Here is a 26,514-nt window from a genome sequence, read left to right as displayed (position 1 = left end):
TCAAGACGGCCGATTTCGCTAATAACTGCACAGCGTGCTACTTATTCTTCTGATTCTTGTGATTCCTCCTCAGTTTATTATATTATATGTTTTTTCTAATTGTTGGCATAATTAGCCTTGCTGATTGGTTTGAATAATGCACTTCCAATTGGATGCAAAAAAACTTAAATTGTATAAACTAGAAAAGGAACTAGACGGATTATTTTTTATTTATTTCGGTGCATAGGAAGCTTTCATTGGAAAATTTGGAATGTTCACAATCTAGGAGGGTAAAAAAAAAACAAGGGGTTTAACCTCCGGTTTTAGTTTTTCTAGAAAAAAGTGTACAAGAGGGAGGTGCAAACCATTTCCCTTTTCCCTGTTTGGTGGTCAATGGTTTGATGGGAAAAATTAGTATTTAGTCATTTGTTTTCATTTAAATTCCTATTAAGTTTTCATATTCTTCGCTCTTCCTCTTTCAAAATTACTATTCTAATGGAATAAATTAAATTGAGTCAGAGTTCATTTTTTTTTCCCAACCGGAGGAGCAGTTGCTGCTATGATAAGTTTTGTTGTTTCTTAACATAATTATTAATATCAAATTAGATTTAGCTACTAATTAAAAAAAATTAAATGCTTTCTTAACTTATCCGTGGAATATAAAAAACTAAATATATATTTTATCATTTGTCATGTTGTAATTAAGCTAATAGTTTAAAAGTTATTAATATAAGATTTGAAATATATGACTAAAAATAAGTCTATATGCAAGGACTTATTTAATGCATTTTATAAAAACAGTTATTTTTTTTACAAAATTTTAAGTTAAGAAATAATAATTAATAATTAAAAAAGTCTAAATTTGAAATATTTAATGCATTTTGAAAAATCAATTAGTTTTTTTATACAAAATTTTAATTAAAGAAATAATAATTAATAAATATTATTATGTTATTGTTTAATCATTTTATTTAATTTTATAATAATTTTTTTATAAGTATAATTGTATTGCTATCAAGTATTTTAGAAATAAAAATAAGATTTTCTACAACTATTCCCACGGTGCAACCAAAAACTCATTTCAAGATATTCTCATAATCAATCCCTTGTGTATCTGTGTTCATGGGTTCCCACTTTTTCAAAAATGGGTTCCCATCCCCGTCAAATCTCATCCCGTGTAATCCCGCAACAAACGAACACGTCCAGATGAGTGATTAATCGGTTGATTAGTCGTTGGCGGTAACCAAATCGTCATGAATTTTTTTGATTAATCAGTCGATTATTTCCTATTATAGTTGAATATTCCCGATTATTTCAAATTAATTGTTTGACGGAATCCAATTAATTGCTTGATGGTACCATGTCCGTCTGATAACCACATACCGTTATTTACAACACTGGCCTTTCCAATTTGATTATTATTTTTTGAAATATTTACTTTTTGGAAAAATTGGAGGTTGATCCTTGTCCTTTGAAGTAATTGAAAAGTTAAATTTAACATTGCAAAATACAACTACCAATAATTTATGAATAGGAAAAAATGGGATAATTTGTCACGGAGTCATATACTATTATGTAATATATATATTTTTGGTTGCGAGATATCAAATAGTTCACTTCAAATAAAGAAGAAGAAGAAGAAGAAGAAGAAATCAAATTGTTAAAATTTACAACATTTGGATAAGGATAAGGAAAAATATAATATATTTTCTAACATAATAGGAACCTAAGTAAATTCTTCATCAAATGCTTAAATTCATTATAAATTTCCCTAAATTGTCAATAAGCATTAATTATAATGCTCTCTAAAATTTACAACATTTGGATAATGATAAGGAAAAAAATAGGGGAGTACTATTCTACATGCAAAAATTCTAATAACGAGCGCTCAGAGAAATATTTTCTCTTAATACCTGTTTTACCCTCCCTACGCTCTCTTTCTTCATTTAACGTTGCTTCTCTCTCCCCGATTGACTCATTCCAAAAATGAAAACACTCAATTATGGCACATTGCAGATTCTTTATTTTCGATTGATCAATCTGATATTCAATTTTTCATCCACAAATGGAAACAAATCAAATTGTAGAATTTATAAAAGAGAAACTCCGAATGAGATCAAATTCCATGATATTGATGCATCTATTGTATCCTCATTTTTTTTTTTGAAACCTTGGCAGTGGCTGCCAAGTATAATTTTATTGTATCATCATTTTGATGATTCATTTGTTGTTCGTCATAAATTTATTTGTTGTTTGTTATAATTTTTTCATTAAATACAAGTATTTCTATTTCTATTTCAATATTTTTTTCATGCTTGTAAATGATGTATATTGTTGATGTTTAAAGGGTTGATCTGTACCAATGCTGGTACCAATACTCATTTTTTTTCTTAGTGAATGTGTTGTAATTAATCTGTGAAGAGGTTGAGTTAAATTGCAATCAACTGGTTTAAAACTAACATAAATTGGTACCAATCATCTTGAGTTAATAGTTAAATTGGTACCAAGCATCACATACCGGTGCAAAAGAAATTTCAATAAATATTAGCAAAAACATCATTTTTTTAAGTCTAGGCTCAGCTCTTATACCACTATATGCCAAAGGGAAAAAAAGAGAGGTGTTAGTCTGTTACCAATCTTAACAGGATTCGTATCTAACAGTATGCAAAACAATCTTAGTCAAAAGATGTGTAGAAAATTCTTCTGAAACCAAGCATAAGCTCACTTTGTAAATATGTGCATAATCAAGAAATTACATGCTTCATAGTAGTGCTCATGTATGATTTTTTTTTTTATTAAAAACTTAATTTGAGTTTAATTTGTCACTTGAAAGCACCTTTTTAAAAGGCCATTAAGGAAACACTGGTATTTGTTTATTTGGGTTTTAATTGTTAATTGTATTGAGTTTGGAGGATACGAATTTGAGCAGGAGGTCAGGAAGAGAAGGGAACTTTTCCTTTTATGCCTTAATTGAAGCATTAATTGAAGAAAAAGAGTGTTGAAGGGTAAAATTGGAATTAAGTAAAATAAAATCTTCTGAGCGCTCGTTATTAGAATTGTTGCGTGTAGAATAGCACTCCCCAAAAAAATAATATATTCTCTAACATAATAGGAATTTAAGTAAATTATTTATCAAATGCTTAAATTCATTATAAATTTTCCTAAATTGTCAATGAGCATTAATTATAATGCTCTCTGTACGGAGGATGCAGGTTCGTAATCTTAACAAAGATTTCCAGTAAATATTAAAAACAGTTGAGTAGTTTGAATCTAAAATGAGGAGGGTTCAAATGCCTTCATTTTTTGTGCCTCCACCATGCTTCCATTTTTAAAAACTTTTAAAACTCAAAATTTAAGACTTAAAAGTCAAAATAAAACCGTTAGATATGATCTACGTCATTTTATCTATTCACATGTAAAAAATTATGACATTTCAATTTTATTTTGGTTATCATCAAGAACTTGTAAAAAACGTACTAATGTGGACAATTTCTAGACGTTAATTTTTCAACTTATTGATTCACATAAAAACAAAATTGAAATGTGATAATTTTTTATGAGCACATAGAGAAAATAACACAGATCACATCCAACGGTTTTATTTTGACTCTTAAGTGTTACATTTTGAGTTATTAAAGTTTTGAAAAATGGAGGCATAGTGGAGGCCAGTGTTTTAAAATGCGGTTTTGTTCATGCATGCGGAAGGCCACTACATACCGCATATGCAGATTTTAATGCGGATTTAAAAATAAAAATTCACGTATATATATAAATATATATTCGTATTCATATATTTGAATTTATTTCCACATAACTAACAATAATTTTTTCACATAAATTCTAATTAAAATACAATCAAATTATCAAATTCGGACCGCATATGCGCGTTTTCAGTCCGCATGTCCGCATATTCGGACCTTATATGCGGTCGCATGCTCAAAACCGCATAGAATGACTGCGATGAAATCGTTATAAATTTTTTTTTACTAATCATCTGATTATTTCTAATTATGATCAATTATTTTTAATTAATTACTTAATCCTTTCCACAAACATATCGTTATTTACCAGAGTGATATAGAGTTAGCGATACAGTCCAATTAATCTCCCATCGTGATTCTCTCGTATACGTACAAATAGGGATGCAACAAGCTAGCAGTCAGCACGAAAAATGTGGACTAAAATGTTAACTCGTGATCGTTCGTGGCGCCAGGCCGCCAGCTTATGATTTCCTGGAAGCTAACCATTACTATAGCTGTCCTTAGTTACACATAAGATACAAGTCATCGTATTTATGCATATTTCTCTCAAATCTTCTAAATATTAGAATCATGTACCAAGCGCCACAATTATCATTCATGCTTGTCTAAAAGATGCCCCTATACCTTGCATTTTTAACTTTATAGGTTCCTATTATTTGATGAAATAAATGGTTTTTTCTGCTAATTTTTATTTATTATATAGTTGGCGGTAGGGGTGGCAACGAGCTGGCTCGTCTGAGTCACGAGCAAGCTGACTTTAAAGATCCGAGCTGAAATCTCACATTGAAATTGTCACGAGCTGAACCGAGTTAGTTCGCGAACTGACTAGCTAGCTCATTAGATCTGGTTGGATCTTGTTTTTTTAAAAAAAAAAATTATACTTTTTGGACCGAACTGGACAGTATAAAATGAATACAAATTCATACAAATTCATAAATTGATGCCTAGCCAAGCTCGCAAGCTAGGTTGCAGCTTGAACTCATTAATTATGAACTGAGCTACTAGCGAGTTGACTCGTTAACATTTCGGTCCAGTAACAAGCAAGCTTTTAGCGAGCGAATCGGATACAAGTCACGATCAAGCCACTAGTCACGAGTTTTTTTTGCCATCCTTGGTAGGAGTATCCAATTGTGCATTCTACTACTATTATTTTTAGTACATGACGTATTTTCAAGTTTTCAAAGGGTGTATAAAAAAAAATTTAACATTTACTTTTATCTATTATCTATTATATTTATCTAAACCTCTCCTCTCCACCTTCCTCTGCAATAATTTATACCCACTTCACCGCGGAAAATATTCTCTCTCAGCTCTCTGTTTCTGACATTCCTCTCCATTTCCACCATGGCCGACTCCAACTTGATAGTAAGCTTTGGAGAGATGTTGATTGACTTTGTCCCGACCGTCTCCGGCGTGTCCCTTGCTGAGGCACCTGGTTTCGTCAAGGCTCCCGGCGGCGCTCCGGCCAACGTTGCCATCGCCGTCGCTCGGCTGGGTGGTCGCTCCGCCTTCATCGGAAAGCTTGGAGATGACGAATTCGGTCGCATGCTTGCCGCGATCCTGCGCCAAAATGGCGTTACAGATGCTGGGGTCGTGTTTGATTCCGGCGCGAGAACAGCTCTGGCGTTTGTGACTCTCAGAGCCGATGGCGAGAGAGAATTCATGTTCTATAGAAATCCCAGCGCTGATATGCTTCTAACGGAGCAAGAACTCAACCTCGATATCATCAGAAAGGTTGGTGATTGTTCTGATCTGTGAATTTCTTTTTGAGATTTAGTGTAGAATCTTGTACAGGTGTTCAATTTTGTGTTGTGGTCCTTTAAAGAGTTGAATTTGTGCTCCTGTTCACATAAGCCTAAAAAGTGCAACGTGACTTACGCCTCCTATGCTCTTTTTTTTTTTTTTTTTTTTAATCTAGGGAAATTCTCTCTAAGGATAAACTTTTGGGGAGTATTACCATATTCATCTTTGCAAAAGATAGGATTTTCTTGCGTTAAAAAAGAATGCAACTTTATTTGGGTTTGTCCTCAACCCACTACCTAAATATTGAACTTCCATGAAATGGGTTTCTGTTAAGGTATCATTTGGTTTTCTACAAATAGGCACCAAATAAGAGAAAACTGAGTTGTTTTTTACTCGGTTCTTCTTTAATTCAATAATTTCAAAAGGATTCTCTGCAGTATTGTTCTGTCGTGATCCACTTTTGGGTGTTGAGCATATGCACACTTGGGAAAATATTGAAGCATTGAAGCTTTAGTTTGATGTTTTGTCACGCATGTAGAGGGAGATGCTGAATTTGCAGTTCTCAAAAAAAAAAAAAAAATGCTCTATCTAATTCCTTGGTCTAGTTCTCTTTTCCACAGATGTCCTTAAAATTTGTTTAATTTATGTTACAGTTTCCATAGTTGTCTTGATGCTTCATTTAAGTTTATTTATTTTATTTCGATAAAGGAATTTCCAACAGCATTTTCCCAGATCTGCCGTTTAAAAGAAAAATGTAAATCCATAAGATGTTGTTATTAATTACACCATATAATGTGTTCACCTACTGACCTACATCCTTCCAGTTTTGAAATTTGGACTTACATTGAGATCCTGTTCTTTAGTCTGGAAACACCCAAATATCAAACAAAGATTCTAATTTTTCAAGAGTAGTGAATATTTATAATTTCATCTTTATATGTGATTATTTTAAAGTTAATAATTCTAGCTTCATTATTTTATTTTCTGGATCTTAGATTGAGGGGAAGTGGCAGAATTTTAAACTATGGAAGACAATTGTAGGAAAAAAAAATCTTGTGAAAAGTATGGTGGTCAATCATAGAATTTTTTTGAAAAGTTTGGGTATCAATTTTAGAGTGCATGCATCATTTTTGTTTATAATAATAAAATATGGTATATACTTGTAGAATTTTGGGGAAAAAAATGGGGGTTAAATTGGCCCCTGCTTAGATATTAGTAATTAAGTAAGCTTAGTTGTTGGTATCATTTGTTGATACTTTGTTTACAAATATTGAAGTCACTAGTTTAGTACTGTAAGGATCATGCCATGTGCTTCATGTGACTTTCTCCAGAGGACATAAAACAAAAGCTTTACCAAAGAAATCCAACCAAATTCCCTTTCTAGGAAGCTTGGTGTTTAAAATGCTGTCGGTTGTTAATATTTGTTTCTTAGCTGTTAGCAGGATGGTGTATGCATGATGCGATTTGTTTTGATGTACTTTTTAAATTAATTAACGTACTTGTACCAACATCTTTTTGTATAGATCTAATTCATCATGCCAACATTTGTTTCAATTTGTATGCGTTATCTTTTGCTATTTCAAAAGAACAACTTTTAAGGGAGCTTTTGTTTTTATGGGTCTTGACTTTTGGTTGATGGCAGTATAGAATCAAGCATTTACTTTGAAAGTCTGCTTTAAGATGAATTGCAAGGCAACCTTTTTAATATAAGGATGCTATATATATTTTAGATCTACCTAGATTATTTTTTTAACATCTAGATCCAGCTAGATTACATCTTAACAACAATTGCAAGTTAAATTATCTTTTCCTTTTGCAAAGTGAAGTTTTTAATTTAGCTGGATTTTTTCTTTTGACCTCACCAAGGTGTGTAACCCCCAATGTCAGTAAAGCTAAATTGTTCTTTTCATTTGGAAAGCAATATTTTTTTTATTTATGGGTGGCAATTTAATTAGATTGAGCTGGATTTTATCTCTTGTACTAAGGTTCCAAAGTTAGAATTGTCTTTATATTTGCAAAGCGACATTTATAATGTATGTATTCCAAACTTAATGTAGATCTGGCTAGATCTTATCTTTTGCAGTAAAAGCGTAATCCCTAAGGTCTTTCAAATTTAATATATATCCATTCTTAACTTATCTTTTCCACTAAGCTATTTTCCACCAAGCTATTACAAGTTACTTGTGTATAATCAGCTCTTTTCCCCGTACTAATTTATTTCATATCCTGACCTGTTAGCCTATCATATAGCATTTGTAATTTGTCAAAAACTTTTACCATGTCCCAAAGCAGTTTTCTTGAAAATAACATGGCCTGATAAGCCCGGGGAATACAGAAAAAGAAAACTTCCACTTCAACAGACATTTGTGAACCCTAATTACTATTTTTTCAACTCTGTAATGAATTTGGTCATTTATCCCGAATGAATTTGCTCGTTGGCCATGATCATGGAACAGATTACTAGTGGAAGTATATTTTGTCCTTCATTCCAATTGAATCGAAAAGATTTGTACATACTGGATTCCTTGTTTGTGTGAGGGGCAATTTATATTTTATTTTGTTCTCTTGGCCTTTGTACTAGTGGTTAGTTGTCATTTTGCCTTAGAAAAACAAAAAAAAAAAAAGAAGGGAGAGAGGGTGATATTGTCATTTTTCTCCCTTTTGCAGGCGGCGGTGTTTCACTACGGTTCAATAAGCCTGATAGCTGAGCCATGCCGAACAGCGCACCTACGCGCAATGGAGGTAGCCAAGGAAGCTGGCGCACTCCTCTCCTATGACCCAAACCTGCGTTTGCCACTCTGGCCATCAGCTGAGGTGGCACGTGAACAGATCTTGAGCATCTGGGACCAGGCTGACATCATCAAGGTAAGCGATGTTGAGCTTGAGTTCTTGACTGGAGAAAGCTCACTCGAGGATGATGTTGTTATGAAACTCTGGCGTGACCATCTCAAGCTCTTGCTCGTGACCATTGGTGACAAGGGTTGCAAGTATTATACCAAGGTAATGTTATATGGTCTTGTTAACCTATACATAAAATTATGTCTTAGTAACTTCATTCATTTCTACAATTAGGTCATATATAGGCACGACAGTGGATTTTCAATTGGGTTATACTCTATTTAACACAGTATGTAATATAGACTACATTAACGTTTCCTAGTTTGGATATTTGAGAAGCTTTCTATACAGCTGTTACAAATTGGAGCATTTGCTAGCTATGCTATTGAACTTTCTCAGAGGCGTTTTTTTTGCTTTTAATAATGTTATCTTCTTTTACCAAAATTTATCTATACCTTTCAACAAGTCTTATTTCCTCTCTTTTTGAGCTTTGAGCATCCCCCTGACAATTTATTTGTTTTAAGTTAGTATTATTTCTTTTGTGCTCCTTATCTGTGTTCACTTTGCAACCAGATTGCAATGTTTGAAATCAACAAGACAATGGTATGGCTTATTTGCAAATTGGCCTTCCATTCGAGTAAAAAAAAAAATTGAAGGCCAAATTGGCCTTTGCATTTTTTACCTTGTTTCACAAGATGTCTCAATCCATTAGTCTAAAGTTGCAAGTTGTGTCCTGCCGATTTAATTACTTCATAAATACAAACTCAGGGATTTAAGCTCAGATGTAGTTGGAGAAAAAACAAATGTTGCATCTTGGGAATGCCAAAAATGTCGGGCATTGGTTGGAAATAAAAAGAGAGCATGCAATTCACAAATTTGCAAAGCTTCTTTGGCATTGTTGGTGTTTAACATCTGTCTTTTAATGGATATTTTCAGGATTTCAGAGGAACAGTGGATTCCTTCAAAGTGGTACAGGTTGATACAACTGGGGCAGGAGATGCTTTTGTTGGGGCCTTGGTCTCTAAGCTTGTACAAGATCTTTCGGCTTTCCAAGTGGGTATTTCAGCTGGAATTAAATTTGTGATTATTAAGGACACTTCCACATGTACACTCTAAATTTAGAAACTTTAAGGTAACAACATGACCTTGCAGTACTAGAAAGCATACACCCCATGAAATATGGGAATTATCATTCATACCAGCCAAGATTATTCAAATGATCTCCGACCACAACGCTGCTTTTCTCAAATATGGGTTGGGAACTCCAGTTTGTTATTTTTTTAATATACTGGGATATCTCATTTTTCTAATATTTTTTATAAGATGAAATAGTTCCTGTTTTGCATGATATCTGTGATAGGTCATGTTTTGTACTTTGTTGTGTTAAAGGTGGAGTACCTTGTTATCATAAGATTACATCGAAGTGTCTAATAGTTTAATGTTAATTGTGAATTTCAGGATGAGAAGAAGTTGCGTGAGGTTCTAAAATTTGCGAATGGAGGCGGTGCAATTACAGCCACGAAAAAGGGAGCGATACCTTCACTACCAACCGAAGAAGAAGTCCTGGCACTCATTCATGGTGCATAAGATTATTTGGCAATTGTTGTGTTCAGTAGTTTTAATTTATTTAGTTTTCCTTTTTAACTAATTTTACCTTTCTGTTGTATTTTATGTCTGGACCAAGAGAATGTTGAAAATTTTCTTGTTGTTATGCCTGTTGCTATGGAGGGGCATATTTTGTATCTTTTTTATATCTCAGAAGTGTGTAGTTGTTGTACCGTGGCTGTTATATTCTGAGTCTCAATAAAGCAGCTTAAGAAATGAATTTTGTTTTATATTTCAATGCGGAATTATTAAATGTTCAACTATGATTCTTCAGAAAATTGATTTATACGAGGAATTCACAATTGATCCGTGTCGTTTGGGTTTGCTGACCTCTACTTGTTATTTATATATATTTTTTCCAACAGTTGGGTCATGGTTGAATGATTTTGAAACATATTTATTTGAAATACATTGATATCTTTTTATTATTAAAAAAATACATTGATAAATTGGTTATACTAATAGCGACAATTATAAGTGCAAGCTGACACAATAAATACAAGACAGCTGGTATTAAATTTATCCGTTAACTATTCCATAAAATCAAATTTATGGATAAATTGATATATTTTTATTTATTAAAAAATACATTGACAAATTGATAAAAGCAAATTTATCCGCACATACAGTCAGCATGGGCCCACATGCTGTTTCATACATACTTTTATCTAATTCTTACAAACATCTTACATGTATTAAATATTAAACAGTTTTAAATATTTAATAAAAAGATCCGTATATATAACTCTGTGTTAAAATCCGCATATACAATTCGTATTAAAATTCGCGTATATGACTGCATACCGCATATAAAACTCTTGTACATACCGGATACCGCAATAAAACTGTATTTAAGAACATTGGTAGGAAATATGGCCCCGCAATCCTTATGTGCGAGTTCTTTTTCAAAATCAATTATTCTCGCTCTCCTCTTGCAAGGGTGCAAAACGAGATGGCGAGGTTTCTCAAGCGACACAATCGTGTATTATGGATCTTCTTATACACCTTCCGCGACGCAATTGTGTGATTTTTGCTCCTTTTCTTTAGGTATTTTTCCTTCTTTCTATTTCTCTCTTTTGTCGCTCCATTTAGGGTTTTATTGATTTATTCAAAAAATGTGTGGTATCTAAGTTGAAGAATTTTGACTTTTATCTAATAATAAAAAAATTATATGTATTTAATTATTACCTGATCCTTTTAGGAAATTGTGTGCTTTTTAGCTCAGTTTGATCTTATCAATTATCTTTTTTTTTTAGGATAAAGTGGCAAGCAGCCATTTTACAGTTTTTCATTGATAAAAAAATAATTACAAGGTCCAACGGACCATATTTAATCTTAGAATATTAAAGGATAATGATAAGAAAAAGAAAAGAGAAAGCAAATAAGAAAGGTACGTACAACTCAATTATTAGTCAGTAACTAACTGTGTGGTCTATGTTAACTATTACAATGTGCACCCCATTGTCTGACCTCAAAAGTGGTTTCACTGGCCAGGATTAATGCCGGCTTGGATCCAAGATGTTAGTAATGGACCTTTGATCTTTCTATTCATTCATATTTAGCTGAATATTTGCAATTGAGCATCAAATTTATTTTTATTATGTAAGACCAGATATATATTGACCCATCAGAACTTAAAATTTGGTTATTTGACAATCAAAATATTAAACATCTTAGATTAACCAATAGCAGGTTTTGTCCTAAATAAATTACAATTAGAATTTCACTATAATAATCATTTGGCAAATATCCTTCTCTCTTATGACCTTCTTCATTAATTCAAAAATAGTTTTTGATATTTAATTTACTCAACACAGAATATTTTATTCAGGACCGTAATTGCAGACAAGATTGATGGGCTTTTCTAATGGCATTGGGCCTGAGAAGATGTGGATCAAAGCCCAAAGGGATGCTAATTCTCAAGTAAACTTCTTTTCGTTGGGCTAATCCACTAAGAATGATTCATATTCCCATTATTTATTATATCACTTGATGTCTCATTCATAACCCTTAAAAATATATTAATAATTCTAAAACCTGAGACAGAAAAATCAAAACTGGTACATACCAGTACAGAGCAGAACTGTTACGTTACCGAATTGGTTCACATGATGAAGTCCACAAAAACAGATAATACATGTGCTAAATTTATCTTGAAATTTCTAAAGTTGTGTAATAAACTTGTGCAATTGACTTTGATATAGAACATAATTAAATGATGATGTGTGATTATTGTATACTATAGTTATTAATATATTTATTTAAATAGGATTTCCAATTAATGAAGGAATTTGTTTTGTGTTTTTATTTTTATTTTTTTATTTTGTGACAAAAACAGCTAGGCTGTTGGATTTTGTTTGTATTTTGAAACAATAAATTTCCATTTTAGCTTTAAAAATGACATCCAAAGCTAATGTACCAGTAGTCTATGCAACATATGTTGGGAATCATAAAGGTCAAACAATTACGTCTTATCTAGAGATCAAACAATTACATCTCATCTAGGGGTCAAACACTTACACTCCGGGGAAGAAAAAACAATTCCCATCTTAACCTAAGACCGTCTTATGCCAAAGAGATCCAAAACATAATCTTTAGTGCAGAATACAATACCTGATTCCATGTCGTTTGCCATGGAATATCAAACCCTATGTTGGAGAAGCAACCATCTATGTGAGCGCGAGACAAGACTCTAGCAAGCTATTCCTTTCTCGCCCTTTTAGTTGAATCTTAGATTAGATCTTCCAAAGCAACAAGATCGCCCTTAAGAAATTCTTTCCAAGTTTCTAGTGGATTTCTCCTCTCAATTCTTTGATGGTGGAAGAAGGGAGAAGGCTCTCAGAATTTTGTCTAATAATAACCTCTTTTTAGAATTCTGAGTTGAGTTAGTTATCTTGTGCTCTGGGGACCCATCTATATATAGTTATACACATCTGACAGCGCGAGTGCGGGTGGTTCACCCGCACTAGATTCAATGCGTCCGCACTGAATCAAAACGTGTCTAAGTAACCGCCTTAAACTTCAGCCCCGATTTTTTCCGAAGTCCTGAGTGCGGATGGTCGACCTGCACTGGAGCTCAGTGCGTCCACACTACGCTTGTACCCGTTTATACCCAGTCTCGGATAGCGGGTACGGACGGACCGGATTCAGGTAACCCGTTACGGGTTTTAGCAAATCACTTGATAGGAGTCAGTGGCATCATACTTGCTTCCTGTCATCCTATCAACAATGTTTAATGAAAGATTGTTTTAAAATTATCAATTAATGCTTAGTGCTTCCACTTGGCACTGTACACAGGACACGCGTTAAAATTTCAGCGAATGTTTTTTGCGAGGACAACTTTTGCTAAAGTGGCGAAGAAGAGAAGTGGGTCCCTTGTCCATACAAAATCGGATTCGTATCCCCCCAGGTACCTGATTCAACACAATTAAAACGGACGGCTCAGATTTAATCTCATACAGTCGAGATTCGGGATGACAGAGGGCAAGGATCATTTGTGCTTTGAGATGCGTGTCATTCCATTTTTGGACCGTTCGATTCAATTCTACCCAGTCAGGTAACCTGAGGGGATATGAATGATCTCTACAAAATCTCTGACTACTCAGTTTAAACCGGAGGCCGAGGCATTGTTAATTTAATTTTTTTGTTCATAAATATTTTCTCTCCTTCCAGCTCACTGTTTCTGAAACCCTTTTCCTCTCCTACCTCTCCATTTCTACCATGGCCGACTCGAACTTAGTAGTATGCTTTGGAGAGATGTTGATTGATTTTGTCCCGACTGTCTCCGGTGTGTCCCTCGCTGAGGCACCGGGTTTCCTCCAGGCACCCGGCGGCGCTCCGGCCAACGTCGCCATCGCTGTCTCTCGGCTGGGAGGTCGCTCCGCCTTCATCGGAAAGCTTGGAGACGACGAATTCGGTCACATGCTTGCCGCGATCCTGCGCCAAAATGGCGTAATAGACACTGGTGTGGTGTTTGATTCCGGCGCGAGAACAGCTCTGGCGTTTGTGACTCTCAAAGCCGATGGTGAGAGAGAATTTATGTTCTATAGAAATCCCAGCGCTGATATGCTTCTAACGGAGAAGGAGCTCAACCTCGACATCATCAGAAAGGTTGGTGATGTTCTGTTCTGTGATTTTCTTTTTGAGATTTAGTGTAAATCTTGCACTAGTGGAGTGTTCAATTTTGGGTTGTGGTCCTTTAAAAGAGCTCAATTTTAGGAAATTCTCTGTATTATGGATGTATGCTATATGGAGAAATTGGCTATTTCAAAAGTATATATAATCATGAGACTAAATCAAACTCTACTTGCATCTCAAAAGACAAAGCTTTCTATGTTATTGTGCTACAGAAAAGTTACCATTTTGCTGTCTCATTTTCTAGTTCACCTCTCCCTCACTTTTCCAGTCACCTTTCCTTCTCATCTCTTTCATCTCTGTATCTCGTGTTCTTCAGCCTTCTCCATGGGCTGCTGCACCTGCTTGTTTTTCTTCCAGATATCTGAACCATGCCTTGCTTCCTTCCTTTCTCCTGTATGGGCTGTCGAACTCGGTGTGTATGGCAACAGTGAGACACAAATCTTCAACGGAGAAGACACACACCGTAGGCTGCAGTTTTGTTGGAACTGGAGAGGAACAGACTTCACACAAACACATGTTATCTCAATGCGGTGAGCATTGTTATGGGGTCGGACATGTGTCTATGTCATATCTTTCGTGGGCAGCAACTTGGCTTTTATGGTTTGGATCCTTTTCTCGCAGGTTTTCAGTTTTCATACGGGGACGAAATAAACTGGATAGGATTTTCATGCGTTAAAAAAGAATGCTCTACATAATTTGGGTTTGTCCTCAACCTACTACCTAAATATTGAACTTCCATTTAAAAAAAAAAAAAGTATATTGAACTTCCATGAAAAGGTTTTTGTTAAGTTATCATTTGGTTTTTTACAAATAGGCATAATAGACAACCAATGGAGATCTCCAATAGTGATGTTACTGGACAACATGACACACACAGGATTAGTCAAGGCCTTAGATTCTGTTATAGAGATGTATACGGTTATCATTCTTAGTCTACTAATCATGTTGTTAGTTAGTGAGCTGTTAGTGGTAGAAATGTAATTATACAAGACACTATATATAGAGCATAGTTGTAATCAAAGATCAATCAAGGAAATACAATTTCATTTCATTTCTACTTCTATTATCTTAGAAGGAACCAAATAAGATAAAATTGAGTTGTTGTTTACTCGTTCTCCGTTAATTCAATAATTTCAGAAGGATTCTTTGCAATATCAATTTGTCGTGATCTACTTTTGGAATTTGCACATCTAAAAAAAACTTTTGCTAATTCAACTTGTAAAAAAACCCTAAATTGTTATCACTTAAGTCTTAATGCTGAACCACTATTTTATCTCCCTTTTGAAGGCGGCCGTGTTTCACTACAATTCAATTAGCCTGATAGCAGAGCCATGCCGAACAGCGCACCTACGTGCAATGGAGGCAGCCAAGGAAGCTGGCGCACTCCTCTCCTATGACGCGAACCTGCGTTTGCCACTCTGGCCATCAGCTGAGGTGGCACATAAACAGATCTTGAGCATCTGGGACCAGGCTGACATCATCAAGGTCAGTGAGGATGAGCTCGAGTTCTTGACTGGAGAAAGCTCGGTCGAGGATGAGGTTGTCATGAAACTCTGGCGTGACCATCTCAAGCTCTTGCTTGTGACTACTGGTAAGAAGGGTTGCAAGTATTATACCAAGGTAAATGTTCTATGGGTCTTGTTAACATATGCATAAAATAATGTCTTTGCTATTGAGGCAAAAGTTTATTGGTTAATTATCTTAATAACTAAATGACAGTGGATTTTCAATTGGATTGTACTATATTTAACACAGTATTTAATGTAGACTATATTAACATTATCCATTTTGGATATTTGGGAAGCTTTCTAAACATCTGTTACAAATTTATGGAGCATTTGATAGCTATGGTAGTGTACTTTTTGAGGCGCTTTCTTTTTTTTCTTTTAATAATGTACCTTCTTTTACCCAAATTTTTCTGTACCTTTCTACAAGTCTTGTTTCCACTCTTTTTGAGCTTTGGCCTTTGGGCATTCCCCTGACAATTTATTTGTGTACTTTGCAACCACATTGCAATGTTTGAAATCAACAAGACAATGATTTTAAACTACCAATACTAATTTGAGAAAAAAAATTAGAAGGCCAAATTGGCCTTGTATCTTTTACCTTGCTTCACAAAATGCCTCAAACCAATTAGTCAAAAGTTGCAAGTTGCGTCCTCCTGCCGATTCAATACTTCTTAAATACAAACTCAGGGATTTAAGCTCAAAATGGAATTGGAGAAAAACAAAAGTTACATATTTGAATGTGAAAAATGTCGGGCATTGGATGGAAATAAAGAGTGATAGTATGTAATTAACTAATTTTCAAAGCTTCTTTGGTATTGTTGGTGTTTAACATCTGTCTTTTAATGGATATTTTTCACAGGATTTCAGAGGAACAGTGGATTCCTTCAAAGTGGTACCTGTTGATACAACTGGCGCAGGAGATGCTTTTGTTGGGGCCATGCTCTCTAAGCTTGTACAAGATCTTTCGGTTTTTCAAGTGGGTATTTCAGCTGAAATTATATTTGTGATTATTAAAGACACTTTCACATGTACACTGTAAACTTTGGAACTTAATGTAACAACATGACCTTGCAAAAATAGAAAGCATACACCCCATGAAATGAAATATGAGAATTATCATTCGTACCAGCCAAGATTCTCAACACGAGCGAAGTGGGGGTAGAAACTCCAGTCTGATATTTTTGAATATATTAGGATAGCTCAGTTCTCTGATATTATTTTAGTATGATGAAATACTTTCTGTTTTACAAGATTATGTTGAAGTCTCTAATATGATAATCTGAATTATGAATTTCAGGATGAGAAGAAGTTGCGTGAGGTTCTGAGATTTGCTAATGGAGGCGGTGCAATCACAACCACAAAAAAGGGAGCGATACCTTCACTACCAACGAAAGAAGAAATCCTGACGCTCATTCAGGGTGCATAAGATTATTTGTCAATTGTTGTGTTCAGTAGTTTTAATTTATTTAGTTTTCCTTTCAACTAATTTTACCTTTCTGTTGTATTCTATGTCTGGACCAAGAGAATGTTGAAAATTTTCTTGTTGTTATGCCTGTTGCTATGGAGGGGCATATTTGTATCTTTTTGATACCTCAGAAGTGTGTAGTTGTTATATTCTGAGTCTCAATGAAGCAGCTTAAGAAATGAATTTTGTTTTATATTTCAACGTGGAATTATTAAATGTTTAATTATGGTACTTCAGATTCACAATGATCCATGTTGTTTCGGGTTTGCAGATCTTTGTTTATTGTTATTAATATGATTTTTCAAACAATTGGGTACTTAGTTGAATCTTCTGTGTTATTCTTGTAGCCTTGAGAGTTGAGATGATTTTTTTATTATACTTGCTAGGAAGGTACTACCTTTCTCATATAAATGGCAATAGCGCTTTACCAATCACTTGTCTTCTCGTAATGGAGATATATTAAGGTTTGGAATTTGTCTATGTTATTTTTTCAAGGACTAGTACAAAGAAACGGAAAAATTTTCTAATATCAAGACTAAAAAAACTTACCTTTAGATTTGTTATATTTAATATACATAAATCGGTCACTATGAGCCATGAAAACCTTTAAACAATGTTTTGTCTTGCTTCGTTCTATGTAAAGAAATATGACCGAAAAATAGCCCGTAATGGCTATTTGTAAGGTGGTTATTTTGGGCCGGAAAATGGCCCATTATAGGCTCTGTCAATTTTCAGATCTTCTTTCCATTATCGGCTCTTCATCACCTGCAACGACTCCGGTGGAAATTCCTACGGAGCATAAATCAGTAGGAAGGCAAATTTTTTTGGTAAGATCATGGTTCGCTCAATTGCGTTACGATCTCTAATCTTACTGTCTGGCCTCGCTCTTGCTCTGGCACTTAGTGATCGGCTTAGTGCGAAGCACTGCGAGGATCTGGGCTTCACGGGCCTCGCGCTTTGCTCCGATTGCAACACCTTCGCCGAGTACGTCAAAGATGAAGGTACACTAGTTTTCTGTTAATTTTTTACATAAGCGAATGCCTTACTGGCAAGTAAGTAGTTAATTTTATGTGATTGTTGTGTAATAAATAAGCTGTTTTAAGGGCTTCTAGATTGTGGTTAAAAAGATACTATTGGAGTAGAGAAGTAGCTTCTGTAATTTTGTTTCAATTGGTCATTAATAAGCTTAGATGATTGCAGTTTTGGTTGATGTGCAGCAATTTTGGCTGGTACTAACTGGTTCTAGGCTTGATCTTACTGGTACCAGACTGATACCTTATTATACTAATGGTTTGTTTAGTGATTTTTTATCGGTCAAACTCTGGTACTTAAAATTAATCAGTGTTGTTTCTCACTCTGATGCTATTTATAAATTTTAAGGCTAAGTCTGAGACCAAGTCTAGATTAACAACGAGCAAGATACTTGGTCTTATATCAGTCCTAAGTGTTCTGGATGGATCTGTTATTGTTATAAGGAAGTAGGTTTTGCTGAATTTGGCGCTTGCTTGTTCCATGCTATATAAACTTGGATTGGTAGGGAATAATTAATCAAGGTTTCTAACAAGATAAGTTTGTCTAAGAAAATTACCGAAGTTCGATTTTGTTTTGTCTAATCTGAAACTTTATGTTAGATAGCTTCTTCGTTAGTCATTTTGTTAAATCCATTAAATAATCCAATGTTATCATGAAATAAAACTTAAAATGTATTTCTGTTTCATATTGCGAGATTCTGCATACCCCTTAAATCACTTCTTTCTTTGTTAACTTTCCATCTACTCCCTTTCTTTCTCTTGATGAAGTCTAATCCTACGCCCATCTAAAGGCCCATTTGGATCACACATCCTGGTTTTACCAATTTATTAAAAATGGAAAAAAGTATTATATGTGAAAGGTTTAAATTAGAGAACAGTGCATTCATGGCAGCTGATTATCTAAATTAGCTGCTATATGGCTAAAGTATTTACTAAATTGGCTGCTATTGGTAAAAACTGCTAAACTGCCCTAATTGTGATTGCACCAATTACTAAATCGTCTGCTACTGCAACGGTCGCTATTGAAATCCTACTATGTACTGTTCCTAGATGTCTTGCTATATCCTGTTCTGCTGCCTCGACTTTACCAGATACCACTATTTTATAACAGACAATACATAAGTTACATGATCAATCAAAATTGTTGAATAAATGCAGAACCTCACTATCTACTTAAATTAAAATAGCAATCCATTTTTCCTTCCTTTTGATTAAAGATTGAATTTCTTGAAAGATTAGCAGATGGGAACAAGCATGGTGCAGTGTTGTTGGACTCTCTTAAAGAGTATAAAATTTATCACGAAACAGAATGATTATTTATATGCATGTAGGATAATTGATATGGATTAAGCTAAATAAATTTAATTTGTCATTTGACTTCTGAAAGTAGCGGTATCCGGCGACACCAAGAAGGATTAGCACCAGTTAATGATGAATTTTAGAAGGAATCATGTATTAAGGCAGTGACATTATAATTTATATACTAATAATTATGTCCTGATGCTTTGATTGCAGAATTGGTTTCAGATTGCCGCAAATGTTGCTCAGAGGATTCTGACAACTCTTTAAGTAAGGTAAGTACACTAAGCTATAGTTCCAGAGCATGATAATCAGCATACAGTACATAAATTATAAATATTGTATTGGAACAGGTTTCCAATTTTGGGCAGTCACTGCAATATTATATTGCCTGCCTGAGTTCAACAAAATGCTTACCTAGATTTTCCTTTGGCTTGAGAATTTTTGCATTATATGATTTTGATAATTGGATACAAGTATCAATTATGTTTTTTGCAAAGAAATTGTTGAAGTCTGTGTAACACTTTCGCATTTTGTATTGTACCTGCCGGGTCATTTATGGTATCAGGTATGTAAACAGGCGGAGTTGTACTCCTTGTAGCGTATGTTGTTGGTCTTATATTATGCTTATTCGAGGTCAAATACTTTTCTCATAGAGTCAAGAAGAATTTTCTTTGTTGTTCAGCTGTCTGCTGCTTTGTTTAGTTGGGCTTTTGTAACTGAGGGAGAGGACTTATAATATAAGCCTTCAATTTTAACTTTTTTAAGTTTAAAGCTGAAATCTATTAAATCTTTTCATCATAAAATAAGACCATAGACAGGACTTTAAAGTTGTTTTCCTTAGGAAACAAAATATGTCTTAGATTGAGAACTTCCCTTATAAAAATTTAACAATCTAGTCTTCAACAATGTTTATGAAGCGAGTTTGAGATTATGTTTTAATAAAACTTTTTGGTATAACATTTGAGACCTCCAATAATTAGCTCTGTCTAACGAAGGGTGGCATGAATTTGAAAATTCACAGATGGAATTGTACTGTTTGTAATGGCAGGCCACATTTTCTGGTGCAATATTAGAAGTGTGCATGAGAAAGATGGGATTCTATCCTGAAATAGTTGCATTTATCGAAGAAGATAAGGATGACTTTGCTTATGTCAGAGTTCAGTATGCTTTTTCCTCTCCACCTAAACTTATCATGCTCGACTCTGATGGCCACCATAAGGAAACCATTCGGTTAGTTACCAATACTTTGGTGTAATTCTATTTTTCAAATCTTATTTATTTATTTTATTCTGTTGCTTATGGCAATTGCATTCTTTGGAATTCTAGTTTGGCCATCACTGGTTTCAATCTTTATGTAGCCTTTGCCTGGTGTCATGTTACCATAGTATTGTAGTAAACTACCTTGCATGGCAAAAGCATGTTAAATTAGAAAAATAAATAGACTCGGATGAAACCTACAACATTTATGCTCATCAGATTTTATATTCCTCATTATACGTTTGACTTGTTTACAAATTGTTCAATCACATGGAAGTAGATCTGGGCTTTTTGAGGTGAACTGTCTTTAACCCATAAAACCATAAAGTGGCTTTTTGACGTACTTTTATTGATTGTTACATGTCAGAGGACCTTTATGCCAATTGTTACCAGCACTAAAATCAGTGGCATTATGGTCATTTCTCTGTTAAGATATCGGTGCAAATAGTCTATTTTTCTGTAACTTGCATAGAGAACCATTGTAATATCATTTCTGTTTGACATGCATAGAATTGACAACTGGAAGCGGGACCACATACGGCAATTTCTCAAAGAAAAGGTGAAGCCTAGTGTGGCCGATAGCTGAGAAATGTTCACTTTATCCATATCCTTCTTGATGAAGACTGTTTAAGATGTTGCAAGAAATTTTAATGTAAGATATGAGAACTTCTATTTATCCAGAAAAACATGTATTGCTTCTGCCATTGTACTTTTAGTGAAGCCAGCCAAGTAAAACAGGTCACGCTTTCCGCAGGATATTACTAACAACAAAGGTCTCTTGGCAAAGGTGCTCAACTGGTGTAATATTTTGTGAACTTTGCTAAACTTCTAGGACATCAGAAGATTGTTATAATAACCATATATGTTTCTTGAAGAATGCAAAGAAAAGAAAAAGGAGAAAATAATCACACACAGACGCACTTAATAAAGTAACAATAATAAACAACAATCGGAAACACACGGATGGAACAAATACATACAGATCCAATGGACGAGGTAGTATTGTGAATGTCACTAGCATTTTATTTGATGTTATTTTATATACATTTTATTCTGAATGTTACTGTTAGAAGAATTATAAGCTTATTATAGATGTTATATAGTTCAGGGTTCATCTAGTTCTTTGTTGTCAATGTTCGTGTTTTGAACAAAAGAGATTAGGAAGTGTAGATTGCTCAGACATGTTTGCCTAGTTCTGTTGTGTTTACTGTTTCAAATGACAATTTTCCTAACAAAATTTATTTATTTGAAGACGAATGAGGCATTTAGACTGATGATACCTTTGCCGGGAGTTGTCGCAACTAGCATTACCTTTTAGAAGTGTTTGGATTGCTTTGTTATTCAACACCAAAGGCTAAGAGGGTCATTTCAACATTTCAACCAGCCATCCTACCCTAATATTAACCCCAGAGTCAAAGCCAACTGCATCCATTACACAAATCACAAGAGACAATTGGCATTGTTGATTTATAATTAAAATTCGAACAAGGGAGAAAACATGGAGATGAATTCTCATATTTACAACTTTAAACAGAGAAACACCAATGAGAGGAGAGCTACACATATACTTCTCCAGGAGCTCCATACTTAGTACTCTTTACTACTTTTACTGATGTTAATTGGAGCTCCTAGGAAGCGTAACTCTAGAATAGCTTTGCAGCATACTAGTAAATAGAGCGTCCCCCAAATTCCGGACTAAATTACACGGTTAAGAGGACCGTCAAGCCTGCATAATAGAAATTAAATTGGAAATCAGTCAAAATAAACTATTGGCATTAGTGGAATATTTTTCACCTATTTGTTTCGTAATGTGCTTATTTTGTGGGCTACCATCTGTGGTACAGTATGATAAGTTTTGAACTCAGTTTGACAAAAATAACAAAAAAATATGCTCTTGCGTGCTAACAATAAATAGTAGTTCAATGAGTTAAAAAAAGTGGATATAATATTTACCATTGAAATTACCTGTCTTCTCCTCCTGCTTTGCACAATGTAGCACGAGCGTGCTATTACATAACATGGCAGGAAGAAGCCTGCAAATTGAAGAGACGCCTGAAAATAAAAATAAAAATAAAACACTTGAACATTGAATCCAATAAACATATTAGACACCAATTGATTCTATGAAATCATAAACTATTTCTTACATTAAATAGAGCTGATACGTCCTGTAATGCAGCAATATCTCTTGTGATCAGCAGCATATGGCGAACAAGCAGCAGTAGCATCAGCTGTTTATAAGAGAGAATAATTCAAACATTAGTAGGCATAAAGAAGGTATTTATAGAAAACTTTGCAGTATGCAAAATTAGAAGATTATTATTGACTGGGGAGTATCACTCTGGTTAATTGGGAGTATCACTCCAACTGTCTGGGAAGGTTATTATTGACTTAGTAATCTAACTAAAATACTTGTTAACAATCCATGGGCATTTTGAAAAATTTGTATCGCGCATAATGGAATTGTGTCTTAGTACCTTATAAATAAAGAAAAAACAATATCCTGCTAATAAAATTCTAGTGGAATGGAAGAATATAATGACGCAAGATTTGGCTACAACATACAATGAGAGCAACAGTGCGGCAGCATGCTACAGTGTTAGAACTGGCAGCATAATCTTCATACTCAGCTTGCAGTAACTCCTGCTCTGCAACAGCAATTGCAAGGAAGTGGGAATCTCGGTCACCAACACGTGGGCCCCAGCTTTGTCTGACAGTCGAAGAGATTATAAAAAAAAAGAAAAGGAAAGCACAGATTATTTACAAATTGATGGCAATAATAGAACAAATAGTTTTTATGTGAAGAATAGCTTTTGAATATGTCGTATTTGCAAATAATATTCAACTTTCTCCTACTATGACCTAACCATCAGCTGCCAAAACACTCAGATAATATTGACAACTTCATAACAAATAATAGTTTATTTATTTTCAAGTACAATTTGAAAATATACAAAGATATATTCTAATGTTGGATTCCAAATTGTTAAAGAGGATTTGGATGACTAGCCACAAGCAGCAAGTTAAATTACTTATTTTGACTTACTCTACCTTGGTTTTGGTGGTTGGGTTGGGTATTGATTGCAAACTGTCAAAGTGGGTGCATAAGACACACTGGAAGTAGTAAGTGGATATGCAGTAAAAAGTTTGTTGTGATTACCATTAATAAAAATAAAAATAAAAAAATAAAAAAAAGAAGCTATTATCTACCTGATATCAATAGCCAACATGTCAGAACAAGTTCTTACTGGAGGAGGGATTGAGTAATTTGGTGTATAGATCTGCTCAAAAGAATAGAAAACAAATGATCATGACAAGAGATTAGGTGCAAAAAAAATATAAAGAAATCCAATCATTTTAGTCATATTTAATTTTGTAGTAGTTGAATGATGTTTAAATTTGAATGTTGAAATCAAATAGCGCAGTCCATCAAAATCAAACTATAGTGCTGATAGATAAAGCTTACTAATCAAACTATGAAGACACTGTCCCAAAGGAATTGTATTTGGGGGATATACTGAGAATAGGCAAAGAAAAGAACCTGGTTGCAAATCTCACATGTGATGCCTCCTTTCTTGTTACACCATCTCTGGATGCACTTCCTATGCGCAAACTGCAAACCCCAAATTTGAGTTGTGAAAATGTTCTTTCAGACACATTTATTCATATACACCATTTAAACACAAGTGAACAAATAGAGTATTTTCTTTCTAACTTTTTTCATTTTAAAAATACACATTTTTTGGCCTATTTGCATACCACACCTGGCATTAGACTTATTATTAGCAACTACAATTGAATATTTTCTAAATGCGTTAACAAAACAGCTCCCAACTGCTGATTGTAAGTTAACAGATCAACCACCTGGCATTAAACAAAGGTTCCAAAACAGATCAACCACTACCAAGAATTCATTGCGCAAAGAATTTTCCAAATTATCATTTATAATTTTCAAATTTATCTTTGGGTTACTAACATCCATATTACTGTCAATTAGAAAAACTGAAAATTGACTAAATTGCTTCGAGATATTTCTTTTAAAATCTCTTCATTCTTGTAAACTGGAAACAAAAACTAAGTCTATTTGTTTGATGTAGCCAGGAGGAGTACGAGGAGAGGGGGAGATCACTATAAATAAAGAGAGAACAGCCAAGTTTAATGGAATCAACATATCCCACCCATTGATAGTAATCCACAGTTAGGTGTCACTTGTAAAATTAAAATTTTGGAGGTCAGGAGTAACAAAGATAATTTGTGGTGTTATATGCAAATATTAATGAAATACTGGGTATAATTTGCACAGAGTGTCAGAGTCCCCTCAAACCAAGGAATACAGCCAGATATAAAGATTAAAGGATTATTAAAGAGTTGCTAAAGAGCATAGCTGATTAAAAAAAGGAAGCACACTAACATTACCTACCAAAAGTTATCAGAAAAGTCAAAAGTGAAGGAAGCAATATAGAATTGACCAAATCACTTGTTCTATTTCCTAATTAAAGGGAAAAAAAAAAGACAACCAAAAGCTATGGACTTTAAAACTTGCCACTAATTATTTCTTTGTGCCCGCATGCAATGCCAAAAAGGTTTTTACTTTACAACTAGCCTAATGAAAAGCAAACTTCAATGATCAAACACTGGATTTTAAATACAAAATTGGGGATATCAATTCAGTTCTGCGGATTTGATTTACCTAGAGCTTACAGATTTTCTAAAATTGTCACTTGTCAGGAACTGGTCGGAATAAGGTATGGAATATGTGTTGTTGCTTAACCAATTAAGCATAGAAGAAATAAGGAATTAGAAATTAGAATTCGGCTCCACCTTTCCCCTCTACACAGCAATCCTTGTTCTTTGGCGACAACCTTGGCCAAAGTACCAAAGGGGAACAGAGCTCAACTAAGGAATTTATTACAAAAAAAAGAATCGAAATAAAGTCTATGAGAAACAGTTCTCACTGAAAGTAGACACCTTATTTCAATTTTGCTTATTCCCCAAACAAAAGAGTGCTTTGTCTTGCTCAGAGGAAGTAAAGGAAATTCAATACAATAAAAATATACAAAAGCACACAAACACACAACATACGTGCACAGAGAGAGAGAAATTTACCTTTAGAGTGCCAGTACATGCGCAAGGTGACTCCATATCGCTCTCGTCTCCTTCCTCCTGGCATATCCTACACTCTACCACCTCCCCTCCCGCTTTGTTCTTGCTCTTACCGCTATTCCTCTTCTTCTCGGCGCTAATCCTGCTCTTATTCTCCTCCCCCGTCTCATCCACCGCCTGAGCACCGGTTTCTCCGGCGCCGGAGGCATCAAAGCAAGCAGAGGCAATGATACGGTCCACGCACACCATGAAATCACCCACCATTTTTCTACCTTTCCCTCTCTTTTCCCACTTCTAAGTTCTCTTTGTTGTTTTTTCTCTGTTGAGGCCCAGGAGAGGAGTAGAGGACAGAGACAAATAGCGGATGGTGGGAGAGATTAGGATAAAGGTTCGGTGCTCCTGTTTCTCTGTGTTCTAGATGTGGGACCCGATTTACAGTGTTATTGAGTGTTTCGAGGTGTACTTGAGCTCGGTGTTGCTGGAGCGTGCAATATTTACCGCGACTTGGTGAATATAAGACTGGATTTTTCTTCCCTGCGCTTGGTTTATAATTAACGAACCAAAATTTTACGCTAAAATAAAGACCTTTGGCGATTAATTAAAACTAAATACTTGATTTGAAGTTAAAATTTTTGCAATCAGTTAAGTTCCTTTAGCCATTTTGTTGATATTATTTAGAAAGAAAATTTGATAAACCCTTGGACCTTCTTTCTTATATATAAGATATTTTTGGTGCAAAATTTTCCCGTGGATCAATTCCACGGAAGTTTTCCATTATCTAGAAG

The 26,514-nt window shown here is 34.5% G+C and overlaps 4 protein-coding genes across 6 annotated transcripts; 3 read left to right on the top strand and 1 right to left on the bottom strand.

Annotated features, from left to right (window-relative positions):
- The first annotated feature begins 4,946 nt into the window (after positions 1-4,946).
- Positions 4,947-10,146, top strand: LOC144575949 (fructokinase-1-like). Its single transcript, XM_078326214.1, has 4 exons — positions 4,947-5,474; positions 8,151-8,483; positions 9,258-9,374; positions 9,780-10,146. The coding sequence occupies exons 1-4, from the start codon at positions 5,085-5,087 to the stop codon at positions 9,906-9,908; spliced, it is 969 nt and encodes a 322-aa protein (XP_078182340.1). The 5' UTR covers positions 4,947-5,084; the 3' UTR covers positions 9,909-10,146.
- Positions 10,147-13,505: 3,359 nt separating this feature from the next.
- LOC144575948 (fructokinase-1-like) lies at positions 13,506-17,150 on the top strand. Of its 2 annotated transcripts, XM_078326211.1 has the most exons (5): positions 13,556-14,036; positions 14,380-14,490; positions 15,351-15,683; positions 16,431-16,547; positions 16,869-17,150. In XM_078326211.1, the coding sequence occupies exons 1-5, from the start codon at positions 13,647-13,649 to the stop codon at positions 16,995-16,997; spliced, it is 1,080 nt and encodes a 359-aa protein (XP_078182337.1). In that variant the 5' UTR covers positions 13,556-13,646; the 3' UTR covers positions 16,998-17,150. The 2 variants fall into 2 exon arrangements, with proteins under 2 accessions (XP_078182338.1, XP_078182337.1); XM_078326212.1 differs by lacking the exon at positions 14,380-14,490 and having other exon boundaries at positions 13,506-14,036.
- Positions 17,151-17,748: 598 nt separating this feature from the next.
- Positions 17,749-21,427, top strand: LOC144575586 (selenoprotein family protein). Its single transcript, XM_078325782.1, has 4 exons — positions 17,749-18,037; positions 19,583-19,641; positions 20,418-20,599; positions 21,137-21,427. Exons 1-4 carry the CDS (start codon positions 17,872-17,874, stop codon positions 21,210-21,212), a joined length of 483 nt encoding a protein of 160 aa, XP_078181908.1. The 5' UTR covers positions 17,749-17,871; the 3' UTR covers positions 21,213-21,427.
- A 644-nt stretch (positions 21,428-22,071) lies between these two features.
- On the bottom strand, positions 22,072-26,093 carry LOC144575947 (uncharacterized). 2 transcript variants are annotated; one of them, XM_078326209.1, is made up of 7 exons: positions 25,733-26,093; positions 24,168-24,239; positions 23,837-23,907; positions 23,192-23,336; positions 22,774-22,857; positions 22,580-22,678; positions 22,072-22,352 (listed from the first exon to the last, which is right to left on the bottom strand). In XM_078326209.1, the coding sequence occupies exons 1-7, from the start codon at positions 25,991-25,993 to the stop codon at positions 22,347-22,349; spliced, it is 738 nt and encodes a 245-aa protein (XP_078182335.1). In that variant the 5' UTR covers positions 25,994-26,093; the 3' UTR covers positions 22,072-22,346. The 2 variants fall into 2 exon arrangements, with proteins under 2 accessions (XP_078182335.1, XP_078182336.1); XM_078326210.1 differs by having other exon boundaries at positions 22,592-22,678.
- Between the last annotated feature and the right edge of the window lie 421 nt (positions 26,094-26,514).

This window comes from Carex rostrata, chromosome 24 (genome assembly GCF_964058835.1).
Source record: "Carex rostrata chromosome 24, lpCarRost1.2, whole genome shotgun sequence".
NCBI lineage: Eukaryota > Viridiplantae > Streptophyta > Magnoliopsida > Poales > Cyperaceae > Carex > Carex rostrata.
Note: the sequence above shows the minus strand (reverse complement) of the source record. Positions and strands in the feature narration are given on the sequence as shown.

Excerpts from the sequence above, each read along its gene's own strand:
- LOC144575949 (XM_078326214.1), top strand. The coding sequence starts at position 5,085 with ATGGCCGACTCCAACTTGATAGTAAGCTTTGGAGAGATGTTGATTGAC. Across the intron at positions 5,475-8,150 it reads ACCTCGATATCATCAGAAAG|GCGGCGGTGTTTCACTACGG; the intron begins GTTGGTGATTGT and ends TCCCTTTTGCAG. Across the intron at positions 8,484-9,257 it reads GTTGCAAGTATTATACCAAG|GATTTCAGAGGAACAGTGGA; the intron begins GTAATGTTATAT and ends GGATATTTTCAG.
- LOC144575948 (XM_078326211.1), top strand. The coding sequence starts at position 13,647 with ATGGCCGACTCGAACTTAGTAGTATGCTTTGGAGAGATGTTGATTGAT. Across the intron at positions 14,037-14,379 it reads ACCTCGACATCATCAGAAAG|CCTTCTCCATGGGCTGCTGC; the intron begins GTTGGTGATGTT and ends CGTGTTCTTCAG. Across the intron at positions 16,548-16,868 it reads AAGATCTTTCGGTTTTTCAA|GATGAGAAGAAGTTGCGTGA; the intron begins GTGGGTATTTCA and ends TATGAATTTCAG.
- LOC144575586 (XM_078325782.1), top strand. The coding sequence starts at position 17,872 with ATGGTTCGCTCAATTGCGTTACGATCTCTAATCTTACTGTCTGGCCTC. Across the intron at positions 19,642-20,417 it reads CTGACAACTCTTTAAGTAAG|GCCACATTTTCTGGTGCAAT; the intron begins GTAAGTACACTA and ends TTGTAATGGCAG. Across the intron at positions 20,600-21,136 it reads CACCATAAGGAAACCATTCG|AATTGACAACTGGAAGCGGG; the intron begins GTTAGTTACCAA and ends TGACATGCATAG.
- LOC144575947 (XM_078326209.1), bottom strand. The coding sequence starts at position 25,993 with ATGGTGGGTGATTTCATGGTGTGCGTGGACCGTATCATTGCCTCTGCT. Across the intron at positions 23,908-24,167 it reads CATGTGAGATTTGCAACCAG|ATCTATACACCAAATTACTC; the intron begins GTTCTTTTCTTT and ends TCTTTTGAGCAG. Across the intron at positions 22,858-23,191 it reads GCCGCACTGTTGCTCTCATT|CTGATGCTACTGCTGCTTGT; the intron begins GTATGTTGTAGC and ends TCTTATAAACAG.